At 39.3% G+C, this 27,039-nt stretch overlaps 1 protein-coding gene across 7 annotated transcripts in view; it reads right to left on the bottom strand.

Annotated features, from left to right (window-relative positions):
- Positions 1–27,039, bottom strand: part of Babam2 (BRISC and BRCA1 A complex member 2) — a 383,627-nt gene that overhangs the window by 163,233 nt on the left and 193,355 nt on the right. For 4 of the 7 annotated variants that reach the window (XR_010040993.1, XM_063230472.1, XM_063230468.1 and 1 more), the window contains exons 7-8: positions 8,313–8,422; positions 2,951–3,053 (exon numbers count right to left, since the gene is read on the bottom strand). Coding sequence is in view for 6 of the 7 variants with exons in the window: in XM_063230472.1 (XP_063086542.1) it covers positions 2,951–3,053; positions 8,313–8,422 (213 nt within the window). In the remaining variant the exon portion in view is untranslated. The remainder of the gene's footprint in view (positions 1–2,950; positions 3,054–8,312; positions 8,423–27,039) is intronic. The other 3 variants (XM_063230452.1, XM_063230445.1, XM_063230442.1) reach the window with 1 other exon arrangement.

Consider the following 27,039-nt stretch of genomic DNA (forward strand, 5'->3'; position numbering starts at 1 on the left):
ACAAAACAGTAATGATCAATAGTTAGAATTTTGCTATTGAAAGATAATAGTGAACTGAAATGTCTCATCTTCATAATGGCAAAAAAACTCTGATCAAAACCCTTGAGACGTTTAGCAGAAATATGATAGGCTTGACTTTATAAATAAAAACCCATCTTACAGTTTTAGAGTCATCATTACACTGTAGAGCAAAAAAGCAGAATTTACGAGAAATAAGGCACAAAAATACTATACGGCAGTAAACAAAACCTAAGGGTCAAACAAGTTTAAGACACATGTATCACACAGACTTGAATTATCACAGATGTATGTACATCTTCTTTTTAAATGTATTTTCTGCCTAAAAAAATACTAAGTAAAAACCCTGCACTATCACTAATTTAAGTGGTTGGGGAGGTGGAAGCTTTGTATTATAGTATTTCAAAACATATATTTGGAGATTGATTTTCTCCAACTAAATTCCTTTTTTTTTTTTTTTTGATAATGCTTAAAAAAACAAAAAGGCTGATCACTTGATCTTTTGAGAAGCACGGGCAAGACAAAGGCCCAAACTCACTAATGAAAACTTGCTGAACTCTTCAGAATTCCACTCTAAGTCGCAAAGAAGCCTTTGGCCCTGCTCCCAGCCTAGTGAAATGAACGTCTCCAGTCCCTGAGGGCTAAGACAGCTTCTTCCACCAAAACTAAATACACAGCTCCCCTGACAGCTGGCTGTCTCAGCACACGCTGGAGTGCGTATTTATCAAAGGAAAAACCCTCTCCAGGAGTGTAATATTTATTATAGGATTATCTGAGTGACTCCAGTAAACATGAGTAAGGCTAAATTAAACCACATTTACTACGATGCACTATTGCTTAAATCCTGACACAAAATTGCCTCAAGAGATCAAAGGGTCTCCTTTTCAGACAACTGATAAAAGAGTTTTCAAAGGTGAGAATTATCTTTTCTTTCAAGTCTATCTTTGTTGAATTACACAATTTCTCTAATTATTCTAAAATTCTTTTGAGTATCTAAAATGAAAATGACCCATTATGGTACATGCTGAATTCAGTAGTACACTTAAGTAAAATTACAATATAATGAATTCACTTATTCCATTAAAAACTGATTTCATGTGATTTATCTGAATGTCCTTATTCAATCATAATTTTAAGTAGTATTATTTTAACTTTAGCTCCCTTTCCCCTTTTTGTAGGTTTTCATCAAGTCCTAGTTTATTTCAGCCTCTGTGGAATATAGTTAGCCACATGTCCTAAGAGACCATTGCTAGGCACAGTGTGGGGCCAAGGCAGGGCCACACTAGCAGGAGATGGGCCACGGTTCACTGGGCCTCAGCTTACGGAAATAGGGGCTCATAGTCCTGAGAGACAATATGACAACTGAGGACACAGGAAGGAAAAGTGTGGCTGGCAAAGTCCCGCGAAGAAGGTCTAAGAGAAGATCTGGGAAGATGAACAGAACTTTTAACAGGAACGGGAAATACATCTGTGTTCTCACGGGTAGTCTGAGCAACACATTCAGGAAATCGCGAAAATCTCAACTTGGTTAAACAACAGCACACACGGACAGTCCGAACAGGGTGGAAGGGTAAGCTGGACGGCAACACAGAACTCTTCGAAAGCCTAACTGAGAGCTGAGTGCCAGTTCAGCTAACACCCGCGGCACGGATGGCCTGAGCAAGGACACTGACCGGAATGTGCTTCAGGAAGATGGCCACCGTTGTGCACTAAACAGGAATAAACGGGAAGTTAAATAGGAACAGATTAAAAGTCAAGAAGTGACATGGCACCTGAATGACCAAGTCAAGTAATGGTAGTAGGAATGATGAAGCATGACAGACATTGCAGAGAGCTCACTGCTGGTACGAAACTCCGGGCTGGTTCAGGGGAGTGGGGTGGGGTAGATGCCTTGAGATGGAGCCCCTGGGCACTGAGGAGGGCGAGGGAGTAGTAAGAGGAAGCTGGCACAAAGCAGAAATGTATTAGCCCCCTGGAGGGAGAGGGCATCATGTTGTGGGAGCATAAGCAAATGCTAGGAAGATAGCAGGAGGATTAGGTGGAACACTACAGCAAAAGCAGTTTGAACATTTTAAAGTACTAAACAGACACATTCTTATTTTTTCACAGTGTTAAATATTTAATCTCTTGAGAAGCCACAGAACATTGGAAGAGCCAGGCTTTCCAAAATCTTCCAAAGCCCTCTCTCCACCAAGTGAAACAGAAATGTGATTTCTTCCTTCCTTGATCTCTTACAGTATTAGGAAGTATATCCTCAGATATGTGTAAAACTTGAGAAGACTAACAGAGCACTGAACGTCAGCCAAGCACCATATTAGGCCCTCCCTACCACAGGGATAGATGCAACTCCCCAACACAGAAGAAGAAATGAAGCTTTGGTTAAGTAACTGAGCCAAGATTTCCCACCAATAAGTAGAGGAACAGAAGGCTTTGGATGCCAAATCTTACTGTGTCTTTTTTACTAAACTACAAGTTGCAATTTGCCATACCTGTTTTTATCCCCTTTACTGTATTTTCAGCAAATAGAGGCATGGGCCGTATTGTATCTACAGCCCCTGAAGCACCCAGCAATGGACTGTACACTTGGTCAGTCCTCACTGGCTGTTGGTGCTGAAAGAAAGAACCCATGTATATTTGTAGGCCTACAGGCCTCATTCATAGTGGGCATTTATGGGCCAGCAGGCTCTGAGTACTTAGTTCCAAGGCAGACTGTAACCTAACAACAGAAAGTTTTAAAAACAAACTCTGTACTTGAGAAAGATGCCACCTGGTCTGCCTCGGGCTGATGTCTTTTTATGCACCGAGTGGGAACAGCATAGGGAGTGATGGAAGCTGGTTTTCTTCAAACCACTTCCACAAACTGGCTGACACTAAGGAAAGCGCCCACATCTCTCAGGAAAGAGGACTGCACAGTCTCCGATGCCCATCTCACCTTTGGTTTCCCTGGAGGAACTGCCAACAGCCTGGGAACAAGGGGAAGGCAGGGCACGTTCAGTGCCAGCTCTGATGATGTAACCATAGGAGTTACAGCTTTTCTGCCAGGAAAAAAAGGCAACTGGTTTAAAAACTAATTTTTTCTTTTTCCTAATAGTCAACCACAATCTACTTTGCATCACCCACTAGTGTTTTTGTATTAACTCACCAAAAATTTTTTAAAAAATGAACAGAACTTAGTGCCAAATTTAAGTTTTGGATCTTTGGAAAACAAACGCATAGGGGCTGAAATATGTTTATTGCATAAACATCCCTGTGCACAAGAACACAAAGTTCTCCAAAGTATCTACTCTACAAGCCATGTAATAGGTAGTGGGTGTCATGAAAACAATAGCAATCTCAGCACCAGAAGGGCAACAGCCATGCGGGCCAGGGCTGTCAGAGGCCCTGACAACTACTGCTGGACCGGAGTAAACACGCAGACTTCAGAAGTAGGACTGCATTTCAGGGCTTCATCAAACTAGAATTTTTTACCAATGTAACTGACAGATGTTCCCTTTTGTTAGGACTGTCTAATTTGGGGACATTTGGTATTCATATCTTTAGAAAATTTTAGGATACAACAAATTGATCCCTTTTCCTACATGTGTTGGCAAGCCCGTTTTTCTTTCCCTATTTTTGGAACTAGTTAATGTGAGCATAATTCCTTCACCTCAGTAGTGCCTGGACAAGCTGGGAGAGAGCAGCAATCACCAGACAGAGGGGGCTTTCTGCTATGCTTAAGGTTTCTCCTTCTGCCAGTGCACCAAGATGTGGGAATGTAAGCTTTCACATGACAATCTTTCCCTCCTGGGGATCAGGCTACTGGTCTCCCTTGAGCCTCTGCATGTCAGATGCACAGGGCTGGGGACCTCCTAGAAAGAGCCACAGCAGAAGCCATAAGAGTGCAAGTCCGAGCTAGGATAAGCTCAGGGAGTAACAGTGCTAGGTGGTCCACACAGGATCCTTTGCCTGTAACTCCCCCAAAGAATTCTGTGTCTGAGTCTATAATCAGTGATTGGGTAGCTAAGAGCTGACTGCCCATCATAAAACATGGGTGACAAATAAGAGCTCAACACAGTATCAAAGATAATACCGACCTCTCTTTACTACGTCCTTAAAAACCACCAAGGGCTGTGGTCTTACGAAAATGGCACTACTTCTGTCCTATGCTCCAAACTGAAAACAGTAACCAAACCAACAGCACCCTCTTATCCACAGGGTATGTGCCAAGCCTCTCCTAGATTATGAAACTGCAGACAGTACCAAGCCCTAAATACAGTTTTTTTCTATATATACACACCTATGGTAAATAAGTCACAGTAAGAAATTAACAGCAGTAAGTATAATAGAGTAAGTACAAAACTTTTACAGTCTGAGGCATGTCAACAAAACTAGCGTGAATTTCTTTTTCCTTCTTTACACTTTCATGAATAGGAAAATTTTTTCTTTATTCTATTTCTTTACTTTATTGTTTCTTTTTTATTCTAATCTATTCTATTTCTTTATTTTAAAGAGAATAAAACAATAAAATGGAACCAAACAAAACAGAGAGAACAATATTGAATATCAAAAACAAGTCAGAAGGAAATGCCCCATAGTCGCTATATTGCATACTGTTATCCTCTAAATAGATGCTCAGACCACCAGCTTTAGGCCTGCAAAGCCAATCAAACAATACAAGCATTAAGTTATTACTTTTTTTTTACTTCAGCAGCTATCATCTCAGCCTGTGTTCCTCCAAATGAGCCAGTTGCTCACAGGGCTGGGTGGGTGTGCCTTTTGTCTCCCAGCCTGGACTCCAGCTGGCTGACATGAAGAGGTTGGCTTCTTGGTTCTCCTCCCACTCCATGACTAAAAGACTTTTTCTTACTGTAGATCTTAGTAATCTCACATATAACTTTTTCATTCTTTCCTTATTAAGTGGAGAATTTATAGGAAGGAATCTACAGTTTTTATTTTGACATATGTAAAATGCCAGCATCACTGTTCTTATACTTTTGAGCCATTATAAACAAAATAAGGATTGCTTCAACAAAGTGCTCCGACACCACGATGGCCAAAAAGATAACTAAGATAGATCCTAAGTGACTCACAGGCAGGCAGCACACGCAGTATGGAAATGCTAAGCGAAGGGAAGATTTGTATGCCAGGCAGGATAAAGTGGGATCGTGCTACTCAGAAAGTCATGCAATTTGATGAGTTGTTTATTTCTCTAATTTTCCATTTAGTATTTCAGCTGACAGAGTTTCAGAAAGTGAAAGGGGGAGAACTACTGCAATACCTTTAGCAAATATATAAACCCTTACGAAGTCACGCCCAGGTTCACTACTTAGCATTTTAGCCCTTCTCTGAAACCTCATTTGGAAAACTTCCACTTAACAATATCAGAACTGGGCTGGGGATTTAGCTCAGCAGCACAAGCACCAGCCTGGCAAGTGTGATGTCATGAGTTCAATCCCTGGTTCCAAATAAAACAACAAAAACAATATCAGAACTTTTGGCTGTTTACTTTGGTAGTATAAATACAGTTATACAAAGTGGTTTTGTAGCAACTAGGCAACATTTAAGACCTTTAAGTGCAGTTTCCAACTTTTCATGCAAATTACTTTTTAACCTGTAAGACTGCCAATTAGGCAATTGTCACTCTAAGTTGTATTTGTACAAGGTATTAAAACAATGATAAGACCTGGGCATAGTGGCACAAGCCAGTAATTCCAGCATGCAGGATTAGTGTGAGTTCAAAGCCAGCCTGGGCTATACAGTGAAACCGTGTCACAAAAACAGAAACAAAACCAAAAAGCAATGACAAGACTTGTTCCTTACCCTAAGTAGCTTGCAATTTAGCAAAAGATTTTAAAAATGTGCATCACAAACTAAACCTATGTGATAAATTATAAGGTTAATATAAATTCAGACCCAGGGAAGGCCAGACTAACAATGTTAGGGAAAATGGCTCCCAGCGACGATAGCTGAGCAAAGCCTTGGGAAATACCTATTTCAACAGGAAAAGGGCTCAGAGAAGGGTGCTGCATATGGAACAGCTGTTGCAAAGGCACAGAGGCAGACTAGAGATGGGCTGAGAAAACTGCAGACAAGTTTGACCAAGGACAGAGTATATAAAGGCAAGTACTAAGAGAAAACACACCTGAAAGACATGATATACCCGGCCTTTAACGTAAAGGAGGAGGAGCTGCTGAAAGATTTTACAAATAACAAAAATAACTTTCAAAGCACACACTTGCTCACTAGTTTTTCTCACTGTTTCCTAGATTTCTAGAGTGAAAATTATTTTATCTGCAAACTAGGCACAGGAACTCTAAAGAAAAATAATTTGACTGATGGAAAAATTGTTTTTCTGAGCTTTTCATCTACAGCATAACCAATATACAGAGGTGCCTCAGTCCACCAAACTCTTTTGATTGCAAACAATATGGTTCACAAACAGAAACATTCGGCAAAATTTTGCTTTTGTTTGCAAACTGTTATCAATTGACAAACACAACCGTGGCCATCTTCCCCACACAAACACAACCATGGCCATCTTTTCCAAAATCATACAATAAATTAAGTTCAAGAATCAAGGTATTATTGTATTAATTTCCCCTACATCTTGAGATTGTTTCATTAACTCTTTATTTATTTGTTTATTGGCAACTATAGGCTTTTCCCCATGGCTCCACTTATAATAAAGCTATTTAGTCTCTGAGCTACATTCTGAATCCTTTTTAAAAGTTTTATTTTGAGTCAGTCTTGTTCGGTTGCCCATGTCAGCCACAAACTTGGAATCCTCCTGACTCAGCCTCCTGAGTGCTGCATGGCTACTGCAGAACCAGAATTTGCTCAATTATTTACCCATTCTTTCCTTCTGAGCGCCAATTTGTCGCTGCTAACCACTCACTCACTTGTTCTTCTGCTATAACTGCTCCTGTAATAATGACAGCACTAATAGTGACTATTTGCTGAATGTTTGCTATAGTGCCAGCAGCACAGTTAATGCTCTATTGACAGTATTCAATATGATCCTCAAAACAACATTATGAAATAGCTGTTATTATTCCTATTGGATAACTGAAGACACAAATTCAGAGATCTTAAATACTGTGCCAGCTGGTGAGAGGCAGAATCTGGATTTGAAGCGTGTGTCCTGGATTCGGGAGCCTTTGCCTCGTACAGTTCACTGTGCCACCTCGAGCAACTCAGCCTACAGCCTCTTACTACCACGGTCAGTATTTTCAATCGCAAAACACGATGTTCACTGAGCACCTGCTACTCTAAAATCCTGTTCTGGGTGCTGCTGGGGATACAAACATACACGAGAGAATCCCCCATCTCCCACATGTAAGCACAGGAGCCGGAGCACGGCAGTTTGGGACGCCTGGGAATCGTAACTTAGAGCGAATAAGGCCAGAAGGAGTGAAAATGGCTCAGCATACGAATGCTGGACGGTGACCACATCCACTCACAGGCAGAATCGGCCAACCTTGACTAAATGACTTACAGCGAACTGTAATAATGTATGTCAGAGTCTGCAAAAATTCACTTTGCACATGAAAAATCTGCCCTGTCAGAAGTTCTCAACCAAATCTACTTATGAACCTCAGCCTCCTTTGAAGTAGAAAAAGCTACTAAAGCATTTAGCCAACAATAAGCACATGGGAAGCTGGTCCTTATAAAACTCCTTACTGACGAGTAACATTTCTGGACTTGGAACACAACTGTGAAACCAAACTACTTCACCACGTAGCTGGCTGCTGCATGAAATTATGTACAGTTATTAGACAGAGTTCAGACAAACTGTTAAACTGCTTGATTTTCATATTACTGTCAGTAACTTCTGAATGTTTTTGCTTAATAGTTTAAAGAGGCTAGTTATATTTTTACAAATAACTTTAAAGTTACCAATATGAAAGAAGTCAGGTCAGACTTGTTCAGCAGTATTCCTTAGGTTAAAGCCATCTGAACCCCAGGGGACATCTGGAGAGAGTCATAATTTTGGGTCTCCTCTATCTACTTTTCTCTCAAGTATTCTGAGGCACAGTATGAATACTATAAATTTCACAAATAAAATCCACGAAAAAATTACAGCAGCAAATACTATCTTATATGTACTCTACAATCAAAACTTCAACTACAATAAATTTTTAAGGAAACAAAAATTAATAAAGAGAAATAATTTTAACAGTTCATGTGTGCCAAAAAAGCAAAACTATGGAAATTTATGTCTGTTTGCTTTATGATTTTTGCCAACTACAAAGGGTCTCCTACTGGTTAGCAAGCAGGAGAACCGGGCGATATAACGTGAAGATGCTGATACTTACTGCTCAATTCGTGGTGATAAGTACAGTTTGGGGTACACCTGGGTGGCTTCAGTGTCCTCGAAACTGACAGAAAGGAGGGCCACATCTTCTCCAGGATCTTCGTTTACATCCTTAGACAAAGTGAAAAACATAATGTCATAAGTACCGCTCTCTGGGTGCTCATTTTCTGTGAGTCCGTGGATAAGGTCCACTGGCACGGAAGCTGGGGTTTCAGTTTCTCTAATTCCAGCCAAGGAGCTTGCTGCGTCCTTGGCAACAGCCCCCGCCATTCCTCCTTCCGGACGGTGGCCCTCAGAGTCTCTGAGCAGCCTCCCATAAGACCCCCACCATCTCACTTGGCCCCACGTCTCAGGTGGGCGAGAAGAGTAAAACCGGTGGTGACGAAGAATTCAATAAAAATATTGCTAACTAACTGCAGGAAGTATATTTCCATTATCACACCTTATATCCTAAAACACCAACAAAATATTAAATTATTCCATAATTTCATTAATCCCATCTCTATGTATTTTATGTTATTTAAACATATTGCCATCAATTAAGCATATGGCAAGAGATTAGGACACATCTACTTTATTAAAGTGATCATAGATGGCTTATATGGGAACAAGAAGCACGTATCTTAAATGCCCAGTTAAGAACATTGTAAGATAAAGCCATTATTGATCCAAGTGTCACAACACTGACCAACATACCAACGTGTATGCTGAGGTTAACCACAATCCTGAGAAAGCCTAGTTTACTGTAGTTTATAATTAAAAGGCAAGAACAACAGCACTGGGCTGTCATAACCAACTCAAGTTAGCACTGATGAGACATAAAGTGTCCTGAAGCAAAACTAAGGAAATTTATGTCCATTTGCTTTATGATTTTTGCCAACTACCAAGTGTCTGCCAGTTCTGAATTAAATACTAAATAAAAATAACTATTAAGAGCTGTTGATGTCAATTTATACATACCACATATCAGTAACCCTTAGTAACATGGTAGTGACTCCATGTCAAATATAAAAACTGCCCTGTGTTTTCACACCAGCTCACAGGTACCTGTGGGTTCAGCAGCCCACCAGTAGGTCCAAGCTTCAAGTGCAGACTCACTGTGGCCAGACACAGAAGACCCCAGACACGACGTCCTCCTGTCTGCAGCCCCATCCCCTCACTTCCTGCGTCTGAGGGCTGGTCAGCACACTCACCCTGACCAGCAGGAACACATTCAGACTGTGCTCACGATGTACAACTACAGCATGTATTTATAAGAAAGGCCATAGCCTCCCCTCTCCCAAACTAAATAACTTTTTAAAGAAAGAAATGAATCTCTTTGGGCTCTACATACTCCTCTGATTCTCTCTCATCCTTCTCCTTAAATGAGCTGTCTTTACTTCTTGACTTGACTACCCTCCCTCTCATCCGTTAGCCCACTACAACAGCCCACACACACTACAGCTCGAGGCTAGTCCCCGCCAGGCCACCCACTAAACACTGCAGCGGCTTCTCTGCCCTTTTCCTCCTTGATACTGAAACAGTATTTGACATGGTGAGCCCTGATCTCCGGACACTTTGTTTGCTGGTTAGTTGGTTTCTAAAAAACGACATTCTCCTGACTCTTTGGCTACTTCTCCGTCCACTATCTTTAAACTTCTTAAGTTTTTCATTATAAAAATTAGTCTTATTTTAATAGTTGAACCACACAGAGGTTTATAAAGAAGCAGCTCTTAGAGCCCACTCCCTGCCTCTACTTCCCTTCAAGGTAACCAATACTCGTAGTGTTAAACAGCTTTCTTTCTCTGTGCTCATAAAACACACACTTGCATATAAACAGTTCTTTAACCTTCTGCTTTGTTTTCCCTAATGGGATCATATTATACATATCACTCTACCAATTGCTTTTTAAATAGCCACATAACATTCCACGGTGTGGATTTATCTTTTATTTAACCATTTCCCTAGCAACAGACCTGTAGGTTGTTCCTAATTTGTAGCCACTTGATAGTGTTCCAATAAATATTCTTGTGTGTATTTAGATATATCTCTCAGTGATTAGACCTGCATTCTTTAATAGACAATTAAAATTGAATGTGTTGGGTTACGAGTTTTTTTTTTCAACTTACAATAGAATTTATTTCTTTCTGAAAATTTTGCAGCAATTCACATTTGGGCTCAAAAATTTCAGCATCAATATGAGAGCCTGTTTCCCCTCATCCACAATAAATGGATAATGCTGGCTACTGTCATTCTTTTTAATGTTGGAAATCTGAGAGCTGGAAAACAGTATCCAGATTCAATGAGGAGGCTGAGCAACTTTTCACTTATTTCTTACACATTTCATTTTTGCAAATTTCCTAATCAAACTCATTACATGTTTTTTAAGGTATTTGTTCTTTGTAGTTATTTAGTAGGTTTATTAATTCTTTCATTTCCCAAGTGTTAAAATATTTTCTTGCAGTCTAGTTGGTTTTTTTTTTTTTTTTTTTAACCTTTTATTTTGGGCTTTCTTCTCTCATCACAGAAAACTTTAGATTTTTACAGAGTTAAATAAACCTGATCAATAACTTTGAGGTTATACAAGTGTTTCTCTAGTTTTTAATAGTAGTATGATTTTATAACTCTGGAATACATTTTTAGCTGGCAGAAGAAACACAGTATTGTTTTCGGGAGAAGGTGAGTGGGTAAGAGGCAGATCTTAACATATTACCTGGCAAAAGGATGCCACCCAATGTTTTCTGAATGAATAAATAAGTCAACAAGTAAGGTAATTCTTGACCTTTAGTCTCCACTACCAGGGTTCCTAGGAATCTAGTTTACAACAGTTGCTGTCAAGTCTGGAGGGTAAGGAATGCTCCTTGCTGCTCCCCAACTGTGGTCTACCAGGAAAGCCCAGCGAATGTGAACTTAGCTCTCACTGCATGCGCTTTTACAGATGATAAAATAATCAACCTTGAATTTTACTTTTTGTAAAATGAGCATGGAAAGTTTAAAAATACTGAGGATTCTCACAAACAGAAACTACCTGATTATATAACATATAACTCATTATCTACCGAAGCTAAAGGTTGGAAAAAAATCACATTCACAGGAACAATTCATTTTATGAGTGCAGAAATAATCTTATTTATAGATTGGTCACCATTAGAAAAAAAGTAAAAAAGAAATAACACTAACTTTATAATAGTATTTCCCAAGTACTGAGTTCCTGTGAAAGGTCAAGGCTGTAGGCTATGATTACAAATCACAAAACCTTGCAAAAAACAAACCAAAATACCAAGAACCACTGAAATCCCTTTTCACCAGCAACTTTGTTCTATGCACATATGGATCATTTGTAATTATTTATTTCTCTTTCCTACTTTTAAACTTTCCATTTCACTATTATTTTAGTAAAAAACAAATGCTTAAAGTCCTGAAAGGAAAAGGAATCAGGTTTACATAATCAACATTTATCATCTGATGTCTTACAAAAAATCACATGAAACACAGGTCTCAATATAAAACTAGTTATTTTCAGAAGTTCATTTCATGAATTGCCATAATGTTTTATTCCTCTTGGAGTAGCACATGTGTTTTCCCTGAATTGGCATTTGATTCCTAATGGATACTTAAGTTTGCTTAAATAAGCCTAAAGAGCTCCAAAAATACAAATCCACACAGTGCTGTTTCTAGTTTCTGCTACTCTAACAGGCTTGTACATGTGTTCCCTCCCATCTGGGAAACCAGAAAAGAAGCTCTTGTACCACGGTTCTTAGAAGCTAACATTACAGATGATTACTGTAACCACTAATGGCAGCATTTGGAAAACAAGGGATGGTTATAATGCAGTAAGGGACATTTTTAAATGTACAAGTATACATTTTCAGGGCTTGTTATCTGTACCATCTGAAACTGCCACAGGCTAAAATGAGGGAAAAGATGCTCCCATGCTAAAGTTAAATATTGTCTTCTGCATTTATATAAAAATGTGTAAGGCAGTGAGATATATACATATATAGAGAGCAAGCCAGGCCACAATTCTTTGCTGAGATTTAATAGTGGTACAGGCTCAGCACTTAACCTATACAGGGGTTTCTGTGGCTTATGGTAAACATCCCCCATTGGAATTCACTCCTTAGAGTCTGAAAGCTTCTTGTGTTCATTTTTGCATCCAACCATGTCTGGAACAAAGTATGCACACAGCACACCAACTGGAAAAAAAAACAATTAATGCAAGAATGATGGAAAGAATGAGTAAGTGAATGGAATTAACCACTGCTTGCTTTTCAAATGTGCAAAATATTTGTTTCTAGGTCCACAGTTTAAGACTGATACAATTAAATAGAAAATTCTCTCAATTAGTAAGATTCCTAATGTTTATTTCTTTAGCTCCTTAAGTCAATGACTAAAGATTTTATTAAAGAAAACTCAAATCTCAACCATGGTATCAGGCATGAATTCACAAACTAAAAATCAATATTTCTGTTTACATCATAATGATTCATTTATATAACTATTCTCAATTGAGGCTCTCTGCAAATATCAAAATGGCGTGGAAGAAAAAACACAACAATTAGCCTTGGAAATGAAAGTAAACACTGGTATAATTTATCATTATGCTGTATTCTTTTGATATGCTAATTAGTACAAGGAAAGATAGCAGCCACTAAATAGGTCCTTGTGTGTTGAGAACCTTAGTGTCAATACAGGTACCAATTAACTAATTGCTCATACACATTAGCCGAACCAAAAATGTTACAAACCACAGGTCACATAGGAAGACTGTAATAAAAAGCCATTGTATTTCTCAATTGAAAAAGGTTTACAACAAATCTATAACCATTACTAGCAAAACCAGTCTGGAGGGATGAGTGACTACAAAGAAGCTCTTCTGTATTGTGTCAAAAATCTGGTTAGCACTAGTTAATTAACACTTAAAATGATAGTAAACTAGACTTGAGATTAACCTATGGTGGCCTAGATCTATGTAAACACTCCTTATACAAAAGCTATTAATTTTTGACAAGGTACATAAAACCTAAAAATAGTCAAAACAGAATCTTAGGTTTAAATATACTAAGTGAGGTTTGTGCTATGTGACCTGTGCCACCATGCATGGCTGAAGATGAACCCCCACATGCTGACTCATGACCACCGTTACCATCCCAGCATGCTACTGGGCTTAAAGAGACCCTATAATCAATCATCAAAGCAAGCTCTCATAACTTGAAAAGCCATGTGCGGCAAGGGTGTCAAAGGGTTACTGTGTACTTGTTCTCTACTTAATGTCTAAATGCTCTATGCTCTAAAACAGCAGTGGCAAACCTATGGCACAAGTATAATTGTATTTCTCTTTTAGACAAAAGATGCTAATGTATGAGTTGTCTTTTTCTAAACTAAAATCTCCATAGTCAGGTTTAACTGCAGCGTTGGCACTCTGCCATAAATAGGTGGGTTTTGGGTTGCAGTTTGGGTATTTATCTCTAATAGGTTCGTATCATCACTACTCTAAAAGATAATAAACAACCATTTCGTATTCCAGTGTTACCCCGAACGGGATTGCCTTGTTTACAACAGGCACTCAACAAGTAGTCCAATTGGATAGAAAAGTATATGGTTTATGTGTTTTAATGTTTATTTTTAGAAACTATTAAAATCTATAAAGGTATGAAACTAAAGGCTGTAGCGGTCACTCTGGCAAATAAAGTGCATTCTCTAGATCTTTCCATAGACTCAGGGAAGGTGGATGGCTTCTCCAGAGACACTGCTGAGGATTGTGGAGCCTTAAGCCCACACTGTCAACATTCCTTCAACAATGTACGGTTGGCCATATTCTATGATTAACTAACTCTACTCAGTGAAAAGAAGAAGCACTGATTGTCAGGTCAGAAAAGGATAACTGCAGTGTTCTTGAAATAGCCAGCTCCTACAGGGTGAGCTAAGGACACTAGGACAGAGCCACTGCCACCTGCCCATGTCTTCCACAAGTGAGTGACATCTTGAGTCTATTAGTACGAGATGTCATGATACAATACAGAATTAGTTTTTAAACAAATTTACATCATGCTAATTTTCATAAACAAATATCCTTTCATGGCTTTCGTTTATACAGGAATCTGCTTGCAAAGCTGTACTTTCCCTTAATATGTTGGTTATAGCTGCTGTTTATAAAGCTAAATCGAAACACATGTTATACAAATAAACTTTAGAGGTTTATTTACATCCTGACTCTTTTTAAAATAATGATGATGAAGATGCTGTTGGTCAAACAGTACTGTGCCATCCATTACTACAGCTAACAGACAAAGGCCTGAAATCCACCAGCACTTACTGAATACTGACAGTGATGTTCCTGAAGCCTGTGCAATGGAGCCTGTCCTCCAGGGCAGAAGAGAGGCTGGGTGAAAAGAAGCTTGCTGCACAGCCAGGGTCCTTGAGGTCAACCAATGACATTTTCTTGCTTCTGCCAATTTCTCTATTCAACGAAACTATCAGAGGAAGAATCTGTACCAAAGGGTTTCCTCTATTTCCTTAACCACTGTAGTTTCAATGAATCTGATAATAAGAACCCTCAAGATTTAAAGCATCAACTTTTTCAGTTGTTTTATAAAGCACATTGATTATATCCTGGGATACTTCTGAATTATTATTTCACACAGACCTACTTACACAAATCTTGTGTGAGATTTTATCCAAAACCCTGCCTCCCTTCTAAAAAAGGAAAACTGTAAGCTTTAACTTAACTACATATGGAACAGATGTGAAGAGCATTTGCCACATTCTTAGTATGTCACTGGAACTTAAAGAAAAGGTAGATAACGTTTCTACCTAAATCCTTTACATAGCGCTTTGTAGAGGACAAACAGACACAGATTGAAAGTGGCAGCTGATACCATGAACATCTGTGCTACTGCCTGCCTGAGCCTCCAGGCCCTCTTGGGAAGCCCCTCTCTCTTCCAGACTCCATTTCCAGGTCCAGAGTCTTAGCATCTGTGAAAGCATTATCAGTTCCTAGCCCCTGGGATCAGCTGGCTGATCTGGGACAAGACTAGTTCTTTCCTCAAGATTTGTGATGAAGGGTAGGCCAATTCCCCCACAGAGCAGAAGAAACTGTCTGTAGCCGCATTCCAACACATGGAAGAGGCTGGGCTATAGCAGAGGAGAATAAAGTGAACTCACAGACAGAAGCCAAGAAAAGAAAGGCCAGAGTCCTGGCAACATCCACAGTCTTTGTTCCCATGGGTCTACATCCCGTTCTTTTGGTGGCTTGGCTATTCAATCTACTTCTGGCTTTAGAAAGCAAATAAATTGCCCTGTATGCTTAAGTTGGTTCTCCTTCACTTACAGGCAACATTTTCTTTTGTAAGTTATTAAACTGACTAATATGGATGATACTATAGCAAATCAAATTTTATAGGACTCACTGCTTTAAAAAAAAAGATTTCATCCCTGGGTCATCTGAATTCTGCTTACTACAGAACTTCTTTTTTTTTTTTTTTTTTTTTTTTTTTGTCTTTTTCCTTTTTATCAGTACCAGGGATTGAACTCACGACTGCCTGCTTGCAAGGCAGGTGCTTATGCCGCTGAGCTAAATCCCCAGCCCCTCTGCTTACTACAGAATATGGAATGCTGGGCCCTCATGCAATGAAGATGGCTGCACAACTCCACATCTGAGAGGAAAGGTTTGCTAAAGCAAGGATGTCTCCAGGGCTGTTTCTCAAGAACCAGCATGATAACCCATCCTGGACTCAGAACACTTTGTACTCTTTGCTTCTCCTCAAAGAAAAAAATGTGTAAGAAGTGTCCAGGCTAGAAGCAGAAAGCCCACAGCTGATGCCCTCTGAATATACACAAAATGCTTTCCAATCAGTCCTTACAACTTAGGAACTGTCCAAATATGGTGCATTTTCAGCTATCAATTTTTTTTTTTTTGCAAAGACACTGCATGCTTGTTTTTTTTTCCCCATATGACATGCCAAATATGGGCATTATGGGATACAATAGGCTTGCACAGCTTTTGCAAATTTATGTGAAAATGCCAAGCACAGAACCAAGGACAAAAAGGTATTTGATAAATGTTAAAACTTCTCCTGATCCTTCCAGATTCTTGGTCTGCTGTATTTTCCATTATCAAATCATTACTCCTACTATTAAAACTATACTGTGTCCTCTCCTCTGCAGGTGGCCCTGAGTTCTAGAATTTAGATTTTCTTAGCAGGTGATTTTCTATGCTAAGACAAAAGGGAAAGAATCCCACAAGCCAGTCATATCTTTGCATCCACCCACTCAGCAGGTCACTTGCCTCAGATTGTCTGGTGCTCATGGCAATAAGGCAACTGGTTATTTCCAACCTATTTCAGCACCTGGCACCACACCTGTACTCACTGGGGGACAGCACCATCCACACATCACACCAGAGAACAGAGAATGGAGCCTCCCACAGACTACCCTTGAGGTGGTCAGTGATCTCTTGATTTGTGATATTGGCAGAAACTAATGGAAGCTTAGAGCTCTGAAGAAAAAAAAAAGAGGTTTGAGCCGTGTGTCTCTGGAAGTGGTTATAGGAAAAGGCAAAAAGGAGGAGGGCAAGAAAAGGAAGGGGAGGAGTGAGGGAGGAAGAGGAGGAGGGAGAGGAGTGGAGGAGGAGCAGAAAGAGGAAGCAGCAGCGCCAGCAGCTCCACGAGTCAGTGTAAACACTGAGCCTTTCTCCCAACTTCAAAAACTTTCCTGTCCACAACAGTTCAGCATTCAAACTCCTCCAGGCTACCCTACCAGCTTCACACGCCTGTACTCTTAACTGTGCGGCTTCTGATGCTCCACGCTGTCGTTCCATGACATCTTTATCTGCCATTCGGTCCTCAATGCCTTCTCCCAGTCCTGCACCCCCAACCCCAAGTCCCAAACTGCACGTATTCTTTAAACTCCAACTAAGATATCAAATTCTCTCATGATAGCTATCATCTGGTTTCCCCTGTGCAATATTTCACATCTATAGCTACATCTTCCTATGACATTATTTCCTTGTGTCTTTTGTGCTCTAATGTTGTTTACATACATGCTCATCATTTACTTGATTAGGTTCCCCAAGAACAGTGACTGTGTTCCATTCATTTGTGTGCTCCCAGTATGCAGCCTGGGAGTACACATAGGTTTGCTACATAGGTTTGCAAATGAACTACCAATCAAAAAATGGACTTTATAAGCAAACTTTTCTACTAGAAGCAGCAAAGACCTACATAAAGTATTAACTTGACTTTCCAATATAAGTATCAATTAGTGTAAACTCAATCAGAGCAAGTTATTTTTCTTGAGTTTCAGATTAGATTATTCCCAAAATAATCCACAGTACTAACAAACAAGACAGTGTCACGAACTAGAGTAGAAAGAAGACAAACACAGAATGGGAGAAAATCTTACATGGAATCAATATTAAGAATACATATAAAGATTCAACAACAACAAAAATGAAAAACTTGATTTAAAAATGAGTAGAATGCTTGAATAAGTATTTCTCCAAAGAAGATTTATGAATGGCGAATAGACACATGAAAAAATGATTAATACAAACTTAAATGAGGTATTACTTCACACATATTAGAATGGCTTTTCTAATAAACAAACAAACAGAAAACAGCAATTGTCAGTAAAAATGTGGAGAAATTAAAACACTTGCATACTGTTGGTGGAAGAGTAAAACGGTGTAGGTGCTATAGAAAAACCGTATAATGATTCCTAAAAAATTAAAAATAGAATTATTATGTGATTCAGCAATATCACTTCAGAGAATATGCCCAAAAGAACTGAAAACAGTCTCAAAGAGATAGCACACACCCATGTTCATAGCCACATTATTACAATACCTACAACCTGGAGCAACCCAAGTGTTTATAACAGGTAAATGGGTAAGCAAAATACGGCGAAGCCATACAACTGAACAACATTGAGTCTCAAAAGGAAGGAAAATCTGATACATAACAATGTGGATGAACTCTGAGGACTATTACGCTAAGTCAAATAAGCCAGTCACAAAAAGATAAATAGTGTATGATCCTACTTATATTTGAAACTCGGCATAGTCAAAATCATCATGATAGAAAACAGACTGATGGTAGCCAGGGAAGAGGAGAAGAGGAGTTGCCTGATGAGGTCAGAGTTCAGTTTTACAAAATGAAAAAGTTATGAAAATGAATAGTGGTAATGGTTCCACCACATATGAATATACTAAATATCCCTGAACTGTACACTTTTAAATGGTGCAGGTGATATATCTTCAGATTATGGATACTGTACCAAAATAAAACAAATTGAAGAAAAAGTTTCTATGACACATTTCAAAACCTCGGGGAAAACAGAGGAAAAATCATAGTACAATAAGGTGCTTTTCAAATATATTCATTCTGGTCACATCCAAAATGTCTGCAGGACAGATTGGGGAAATTTACTCAAAATTTAATTCCTGAGAAAGGAGCCAAGTAGAGGGATGTGGCTCTCTGGTGGTCCCTTTGGGCATGTGATTATCAGTGAAACTATCCTCCGGTTCTGATAAGAAAGAAGGATCAACTAACCAGAAATGGTAAGAAGGACCTTAGAGATCTGGTCCAGTCACTAACATCTGTACTCTGAGAAGTAGGCATCCTAAGAGCACGTGTCTTGAGAACAGCCCAGGGGAAATCACAAGCGCAGGTTTTCAGGACCCTGGTCATCACTTTAACTAAAGTGATGACTGTCCTCTGTGGATTACAGAATGGGTACTGGGAGAAAGATTATGTATGTAAAAATGTTCCTAGCTTATTAAAAGGAAAAGGTTGCAACTACTGATTCCAACACTCACAGGCTTACAGACACGCTGAGATAAGAAAAGTGATTTATCTGATGTACGTTGCTAACTAGTCCCACGGTTGAAACCCAAAACCAGGACTGTGACTCCCTGATGTAATGCTTTTTTTTCCCCCTTACTACATCATTCTGCTGTATCCCAAAATGGGGCTTATGTGAATTAAAAAGGAAACAAAGAGAAGAATAGATCAACTGTGTCCCTACAGTGAATTATGAAGAGTAGAAATAGTCATATGAGGAAAGATGCATTAATAGTTCCGTAAGTGAAAAAACTATAAATGTTGGACTTAGCATAACTCTTGAGTAGGTGGATTTGTTAGAACTTTACTAATTATAGAAGTGCTGGTGCTAGATTTAGAAGGAGTATAAATTGAGTTAGACTATCATTGGCTTGGATTCGTGAGGAATATTCCTGTAATTCTGAAACTAGCAGGTTTACATAGATCGATTGACGAACATTTGCAGGTTTTTTTGTGCTTATGAATAGAAATTGTGACATTTCACAATGTATAAATAATAATGAAAGTATTAAAGTACCCCTCAAGTTGTAATTCTTCAGGGAAGCAATTAACAGCTTAACATTACTAATTTACTCTGGAATGTGGATTCAATACACTGAACAAACAGTTTATACTAAATAGGTATCTAGGTGGAGCCATTAAGTGACATTTACTGGGTTGACTACTTATCCGAAAATTGATAAATACACAAGAAACCTTGTATAATAATACAAAGCAGATTTCACAAACTATGTTTTAAAGAACAAATAAAAACTATGTTAAAAATAGCGAGAACAAAAAGACCTTCCCAATGCCTCACTAAAATATTCTGGGTTCTCCCTCCAGATAAAAACCATTGCTAGACCCACTATCACTTGTGTAGCCCAGGAAGACATATATTGCAGGTCACTTAAATTATGTCTTGAATTATGTCCATTCTCCTACTACGTTGAGTTTGCCTTTGGGCTGTCCGTGGGATTCATCTACGGGTTTACTGGTTCACTTACTAAGTGAACATGCATTAATATGCACTATGTTTTATGCAATACCTAGAAGACACTAGGGATCTATACCCTCAAAAGCATAAGAGTTCAGTGAGGAAAGTAACAAATAAATTAACCACTAGGTTAAAACCATTACAACAAAGGTGTACTCCTTTGACAAGACAAACGGGGTGCTAGAGAGAGCAAAATGGGGTGTCACATGAGGCTATTCAAGGACGGAATGTCACTGAATGGAATCCAAGAGATCTAAGGAAATAAAAAGTATAAGGGAGTGGAGGAAAGATACTGAGGTAGAAAGGCACATGGCATAATTAAGGCACTATTTAGGAATGCTACTCGGGAGGCGTCGGGGAAGTCGATGCTGGACCAGTTGAAGAGTTAGACTGCAGAGAACCGCGAGATATTCTAGTGGGGGAGCTTATGTTAAGAGCAACATGAAAAGGGATACGAAGTGGGTAGTGACAGTACCAGATCAGTTTACAATATCCTAAGAGCTTGGGAAGGCTGCACTGAAGGAGGACAAGGTTATACGTGGAGTGAAGGAGGGAAACCTATAGCAACCTAGAGTGAGAAGGTTGTCTACATAGAAAGGAAAGTTGGTGCAGGGTTTCAGAGCCTAAACAGAGGGAATAAGGTGGCCGTCCAGAATACACCATAACCACAAAAATGGGAGATTGGTTACACAGAGAGGGATGTCACCTGTGCATTTTGTTATAATAATGCTATAATAGGGATAATGGGAATGAGATTCATCACCTGTAGAGAAAAAAGGTGCAACTATGCAGAAAGGCAAATAGAACAAAGTAGTGTACTGAACTAGAATTGGAGGCATCAGCATGACAATAGTTACTTAACACACACAGATAGAGACCGATATGAGCCTACAATAATGACAGCAACTTTGACTATAAACCATTCAATAATAGGAATACGTTCATACTGCTATAAGTAAATACATTCAACATTTGATGAAAAATGGAGCATTTATGTAGACTCAAAGGCCTTATCACAAAATATCTACCATTGAAAGAGAAAAATAAATTGATTTTACAAAAGAGAGCCTGGTAGACATTATGTTAACCTCCCATTGCTGTGACAAACTACTTGAGAGAATCAACTTATAAGGAGGAAGGCTTATTTTGGCTCAGTTTCAGTGATTTCAGTCTATGACGACTTGGTCCTATTACTCTGGCCTCATGGAAACAAAACACATTATACTGAAGCAGAGAAAGCAGAGAAGGCATGTTGGGCCTGCTGACCTCATGGCAGACAGGAAAGGAGAGAGATGGGAAGTGACTTGGAGTACCAACATCCTCTTCAAGGCCACACCTCCAGTAACCGAACTTCAGTCCACCGGGCCCCACTTCCTACAGAGTGTACCACCTCCCAACAGTGTCATGAACTGAAGACCAAACCTGTAACACATGGGCCCTTGGCAGACACACAGCATGCCAACTGCAGAAGACACTACCTTAAACAGGCAGTGGACAGGATGATATCACCATTGAGGCAACAGATACCATGTCATCCTGCCACCAATGCGCATGCAGAGCCCAGGTGAGATGGAAACATCAGACAAACCCAAAGTAGTACGTTTAAAAACCGTTGGGGAGGTCAAAGAAAAGCAGAGGATCTTTACAGATTGAGGAGGTGCACAGCTGAAGATAACACATGATGCTAAACTGAATCCTGACACCACCAAGAAATCCTTGGAACAGTTGGTAATCTCGGAATGGGGTCTTAGAATGGGATAGTAATAACATATCAATGTTAGTTTCTTGATTTTTATGACTATGTTATTATTTAGGAGAATTATTCTTACTTGTAAAATATATATATGGAAGTATTCAGAGGTAATAGCGATCATGTCAACAATTTACTTGCAAACGGTCAAAAAAAGAAGAGTGCTTTTACCATCTCTATATTGTATTATAAATTTGAGACTATTTCAAACTTTCAAAAAGAAAAGTAGAAATAAAAAAGTTTTTTCTTTTTTTCAAAAAGAAAAGTAGAAATAAAAGAAGCTGGAATTTAAAAACAGAATCCCTTTATATGCTTTAAAGTCTCACAGAACACATCTGTACAATAAAATACATATAAATTTCAGATCATAACATAGGCTTAGTAATTCCCCCAAATACTGCCATTTTCCCCAAGTTTAGAACCTCAGCACCAGGCTTGGTCCCAGCAATCTACCCTGAGTGGCTGACTCCCGGTGGGCTGCAGTCAAGATTTGATACCCAAAGTAGTCAAACCTAGCCTAGCAGGACTTCTTACAGACCCTGCTTCATGAGACTTGCTTATTTCTGCCGGGTGCTGCCCTTCACACACTAACTTCCACCGAGAATAACCCACTAGGATAGACACTGCTGTCACTGCGCTCCAGGACGCCCCTCGGTACAAGGCACCACGCCGCTCATCACAGGACAGACAAGATGAAGGAGACGAGTTCCCAGAGCACCAACCACTTCTGCCTTCTCCTCTTCTCGCTGCTGTCCGAGCAGCCGTTCCTCTGCCGTGACTCTCCCCCATGACAGCTGTGTGACGAATGCAGTGGGGGAATTCGGGGCTTCTTATTATTCTGCCTTTACTCTAGTTCATTAGGGGAATCCCACAGCAAGTCCCAAACATTTACAAATGTACCTTGGAATGTGAAGGTTAAAAAAAATGCATTCTTAACTTACTGTATTAAATGAGTTTATGGAGTTTGTGATAATAACTTAATTGGCTAAAAGTGGAAAGAACAAATGACACTGGAGGAGCATAAAACTAAATACTACTACTTGCCAATAATTTGATATTGGATAAGAAAAGCCAAAGCCCAATCTGGGAGAGATTAGGAGTTCTGGACACGTGAACTTCGGAATCCCAAACTTCCAATGTTTTCACTTGGAAACAGATCCCCTAAGAAGCTCTCAGAAGTCACAGCCAGATCTCTGACTGGAGGAAACAGGACTGACAATGCAACTGTGCCTTGGATTCTTCATGCCTGTGAGAATTACAGCATTGTTCCCACTCCAGTGACGGCAGGAAAGGAAGTGACATAGGACAGCAGGGGGAGGAGAATGAGAAGCCACTTTACTAAGGCAATACTCTCTCCACCCAGTTCACACTGCAACAGTGCATTTATAATTCTGATTTACCCATCAGGAACACTGGCTACAAAGCCGTGCCAGAACTTGGAGATGCTTATTTGTCGAGTAAATTTCCCCATAAAACCAATGCTCTGAAAAGCAAAGTATACTATATAAGGACTATATAATTACTTTTAAAGTTCTATGGGAAAGGAAAAAAAGATACTCCATCTAGTTAAAAAAATAAAAACAAAACTCAACAGGCTCCAAACCACTGGCAAGAAGCTAGCAACTTTACTGTTCAAACAATACAGAGTATTCAAATCAACATAACCTAGGGACAATTTTAATACAGGAATTTATGGGAAAATGCAGCACGGTTGTGTTTCTTGTTGCTAGCACTAGGTCAGGGAGGGCAGTGGCTTTGGTCTACCTCCAATGGTCTCTCTCCAAAACACCAACTGCCTGAGTCTATTCCTGGAACTGCTCTGACCTCCCCTTGTATCTCATCCCCATGCACCAGCGTGGTGGTAATATGTGAAGCAAGTTCAAAGATCCCAAAGTAGAAGACGCTGTTTTCCTGCATCCTACCTACTGTAACTGAAAACTGGGAATTTACTGGAATTGAGGATTTATTATGAGTCAGATGGCTGATAGCCTTTCCAACCAAAACATCTGCTCTACAAAGGCACAACTGCTACAATCCATTTCCTCTTGGATCTGGAGAATGACCAACTTAGCGCTTAGCCCTTTCCTTAAAGACACAGAGATTTCAAATGGCAAATGGAATAAAGGCAAATCTCTACTTCATTTTTCAACTTCTACAACTTTCTTAAATGGTATTAAAAATAAAAGCATTAATGTAATTTTTGGACATTAATAAACTGCAATCAGTTCAGTAGAATAACCCAGGACTTCATCAGATAGTTCGCATTTGCATTAGCACAGCTGAAATCAATTCTTTCTTCAGTATTTGAGGAAAGAAGGGTCATAAATTACACAGCAGAAAGGATCTTATTATTCACTCCACACGTATTACGGAGCACAAGTCAGGTGCTGCTAGGAGCAAGTGAGGAATGGGTAAATAATGGCCCTCCTCCGGGAATACCTTCCAACATGTGACTCACAAACAATAAACAAATAAACCAACTCATAAGCAGTCTTCAGAATATTACCCAGGCTTCAAAAGTTACAGTGCCTTCTGCTTTGGGATCTGGGAACTTGCTTCACGCATCACCACCATTCCTGGCGCACTGCAGTGTGTGAGAGGATGAGGTACACGGGGAGCGCAGGCATTCCAGCCGTCCATGTGCCAGTCTACAACTGCCATCAAGTTTGTTTGTTTGTTTGTTTGTTTTCCAGCAACTACAAAGTACTGAAATAGCTTTTAGGGACCAGACCCTAACATAATGATTCCAGTTCTAGTGACTGCTAAAAAAGACTCCGCCCCGGATTCTACCCTTAGTAAGTGTGAGTTGGCCAAGAAAATATGTACTTTTCAAAAATCTTCCCAAGGACTGAACTGCTCAATCAGGTTTGGGGTCTACTGCCCTAGAGTACTGACCTACAAGCACTTAAAATTTCATCTATTAGTAAAAAGTGCTTGTGTCTCTCATCAATGTTTATCTATTGGTTTGTTTGTTTTTCTTTTGCTTTTATGCACTACTGGAGATTGAAGCCAGGTCTTCACACTAGCTCTTGTTTCTTTTTTTTTTTTTTTTTTTTTTTTTTCCTTGTCTGAGATGGGGTCTTTCCAAGTTGCCTAGGCTGGGCTGACCTTGCAATATTCCTGCCTCTGTCTTCCAGTGTGGGGATTATAGGTGTGTGCCACCATGCCTAGGTATTATATTAATACATGATGAACAAAAGCACACATAAACAGTAGAATTTCTAAGACAGTGGGATAAAAATAAATATAAACAAAAGAATTTCCCTGTGGCTGGGTGGCCTATCTGCTCATTCTGCAGCTTCCTGCCTGGGGTAGGCACTGCACTGGGAACAGACAGCAGGACAACTACTGGATTGGCCCACTGATCTACAGCTGGGAAAGAAGGACTCTGCAGGCCCTCACACTTCTCCACACATTACACTTCTAGCACAGGTATTGAGAATTAGGTAGAAGGGCATCAGAATTACAATCATCTCACGGACAAGGGTTATAATCATCTCAGGGACAAGGGTTATAATCATCTCAGGGAAACCCTGACTCACTCTGCTTGCAAACACACACCTGCCAGTTCTTAATGGCACACAATAAGGGAAAACTCAACCTGAAAAATAGACCTCTGTCCTGGGTTCAGCGGTCATAACTCTGCTGTGTCATTTATTTCACTCATGTGAATAACCCCTTGCATACTAGGTCCTAGGCAATGAGGTATTGTAGAAAGATCACAGACTTTGGAGTTACAACTAATGAAAATCATGGCTCCTCTCCTTCCCTCGTAGGTCAAACTGGCGGATAAGTTATTTAAAAGTCAATAAGCCCACTTCCTCAACTGTAGGTAGGAAGAGTTTTCAAATTCCTATCAGCTATAGTAGCCACCCTTGTCACCATCACCACCACATCACTGCACATCACCTTCAACTATCGATGTTTCCCAGCTATGAACAGCAAGCTTGGCGCTATTTCCTTAGAAATGAGACCTTCTGTGCACATTCTGCTGGCAAATTCTAATCTGCCTGTACAGAATCTGTTTCTTGCCTGATCCCTGTGCCCATGGTAAATGGGTAGCACCATAACATCTGCCTTCTGAACACCCCACCTTCCCCACCCCACCCTGGCCAGGCTGTGCACAGATGCCCTGATCTTTGAACTCAACTGCACACCTCTTAGGCCCATAATCTTCACTTGGCTTTCCATTTGGTTTCTAATTCCCATGCTGTTGTCTCTCTGTAAGCACAAAATCTCATTCAAACACTTACATGTGATGAAATTACTCACTGAGTTTGGCCACAAGAAGGAAATATTTTAAAAGATCTATTCGTAATAGACACATACATGTACCAATTGAAAGAATATTTCTACTAAGTTGTAAAGTAAGATAGACATTTTCAAGAGCATCAGACCTCTTAAAGAAAACCTTTCCAACTTTCTGTATTACTATGGAATGAAATCAAAACAGTTTTTAAGAATCTGTCTAAGAGCCAGGGATGTAGTCCAATGGTAGACCTCTTTTCTAGCATGTATGAGTTCCGGGTTTGATCCCCAAAACCAGAAAAACAAAACAAAACAAAAATTATCTCTAAGAATCTAGAAAACAAGCCAAGAATCAATATCAAAAAATTAGAGTAGGCAAAAATGAAAACTCTACAAAACCAAAATTAAGAGCAGAACTAAAACAAGCTAACTATATGCATCTATAAATTAAGAACGTAAGTTAGAAAATAGTCTTTGGACATTATAAATCTGGGTTATGGTCTAGTAAATGTAATTATTAAATAGAAATATTAAAAATTTGTAAGAGGTATTAAAATTCAAAATTCTAAGAGGTATCAGGAAATAGCAAACCTGAATAGATAATTTACAACAATAAAAAGAAAAGTTATTAGGAATTAAGTGTTTTAAAATATGTCAACAATCAATGAATTTGTTGGAGCATGCATTCCTTTTCTCTATATTATTTTTTGGGAGAATGTTTTTAAACTCTTCAAAAACAGGTAATATTTTTTGAACCTGCTTCATAAGTTGAATATAATTTTTATTTTTAAAAATAAGATACATGCAACATTTGAGTATCACTCTAATAACGAAATAAAAACCTTCATAAACAGAATAAAAGACCACGTTAAAACAATTTCCTCTTATGATCCAGCAGTTTTATTCTTGGACTGCATGAAGGGCAAAGGAAGAC

The sequence above is a fragment of the Cavia porcellus genome, unplaced genomic scaffold (genome assembly GCF_034190915.1).
Source record: "Cavia porcellus strain 051 isolate PalLab524CR breed Dunkin Hartley unplaced genomic scaffold, mCavPor4.1 scaffold_1, whole genome shotgun sequence".
NCBI classification, from domain to species: domain Eukaryota; kingdom Metazoa; phylum Chordata; class Mammalia; order Rodentia; family Caviidae; genus Cavia; species Cavia porcellus.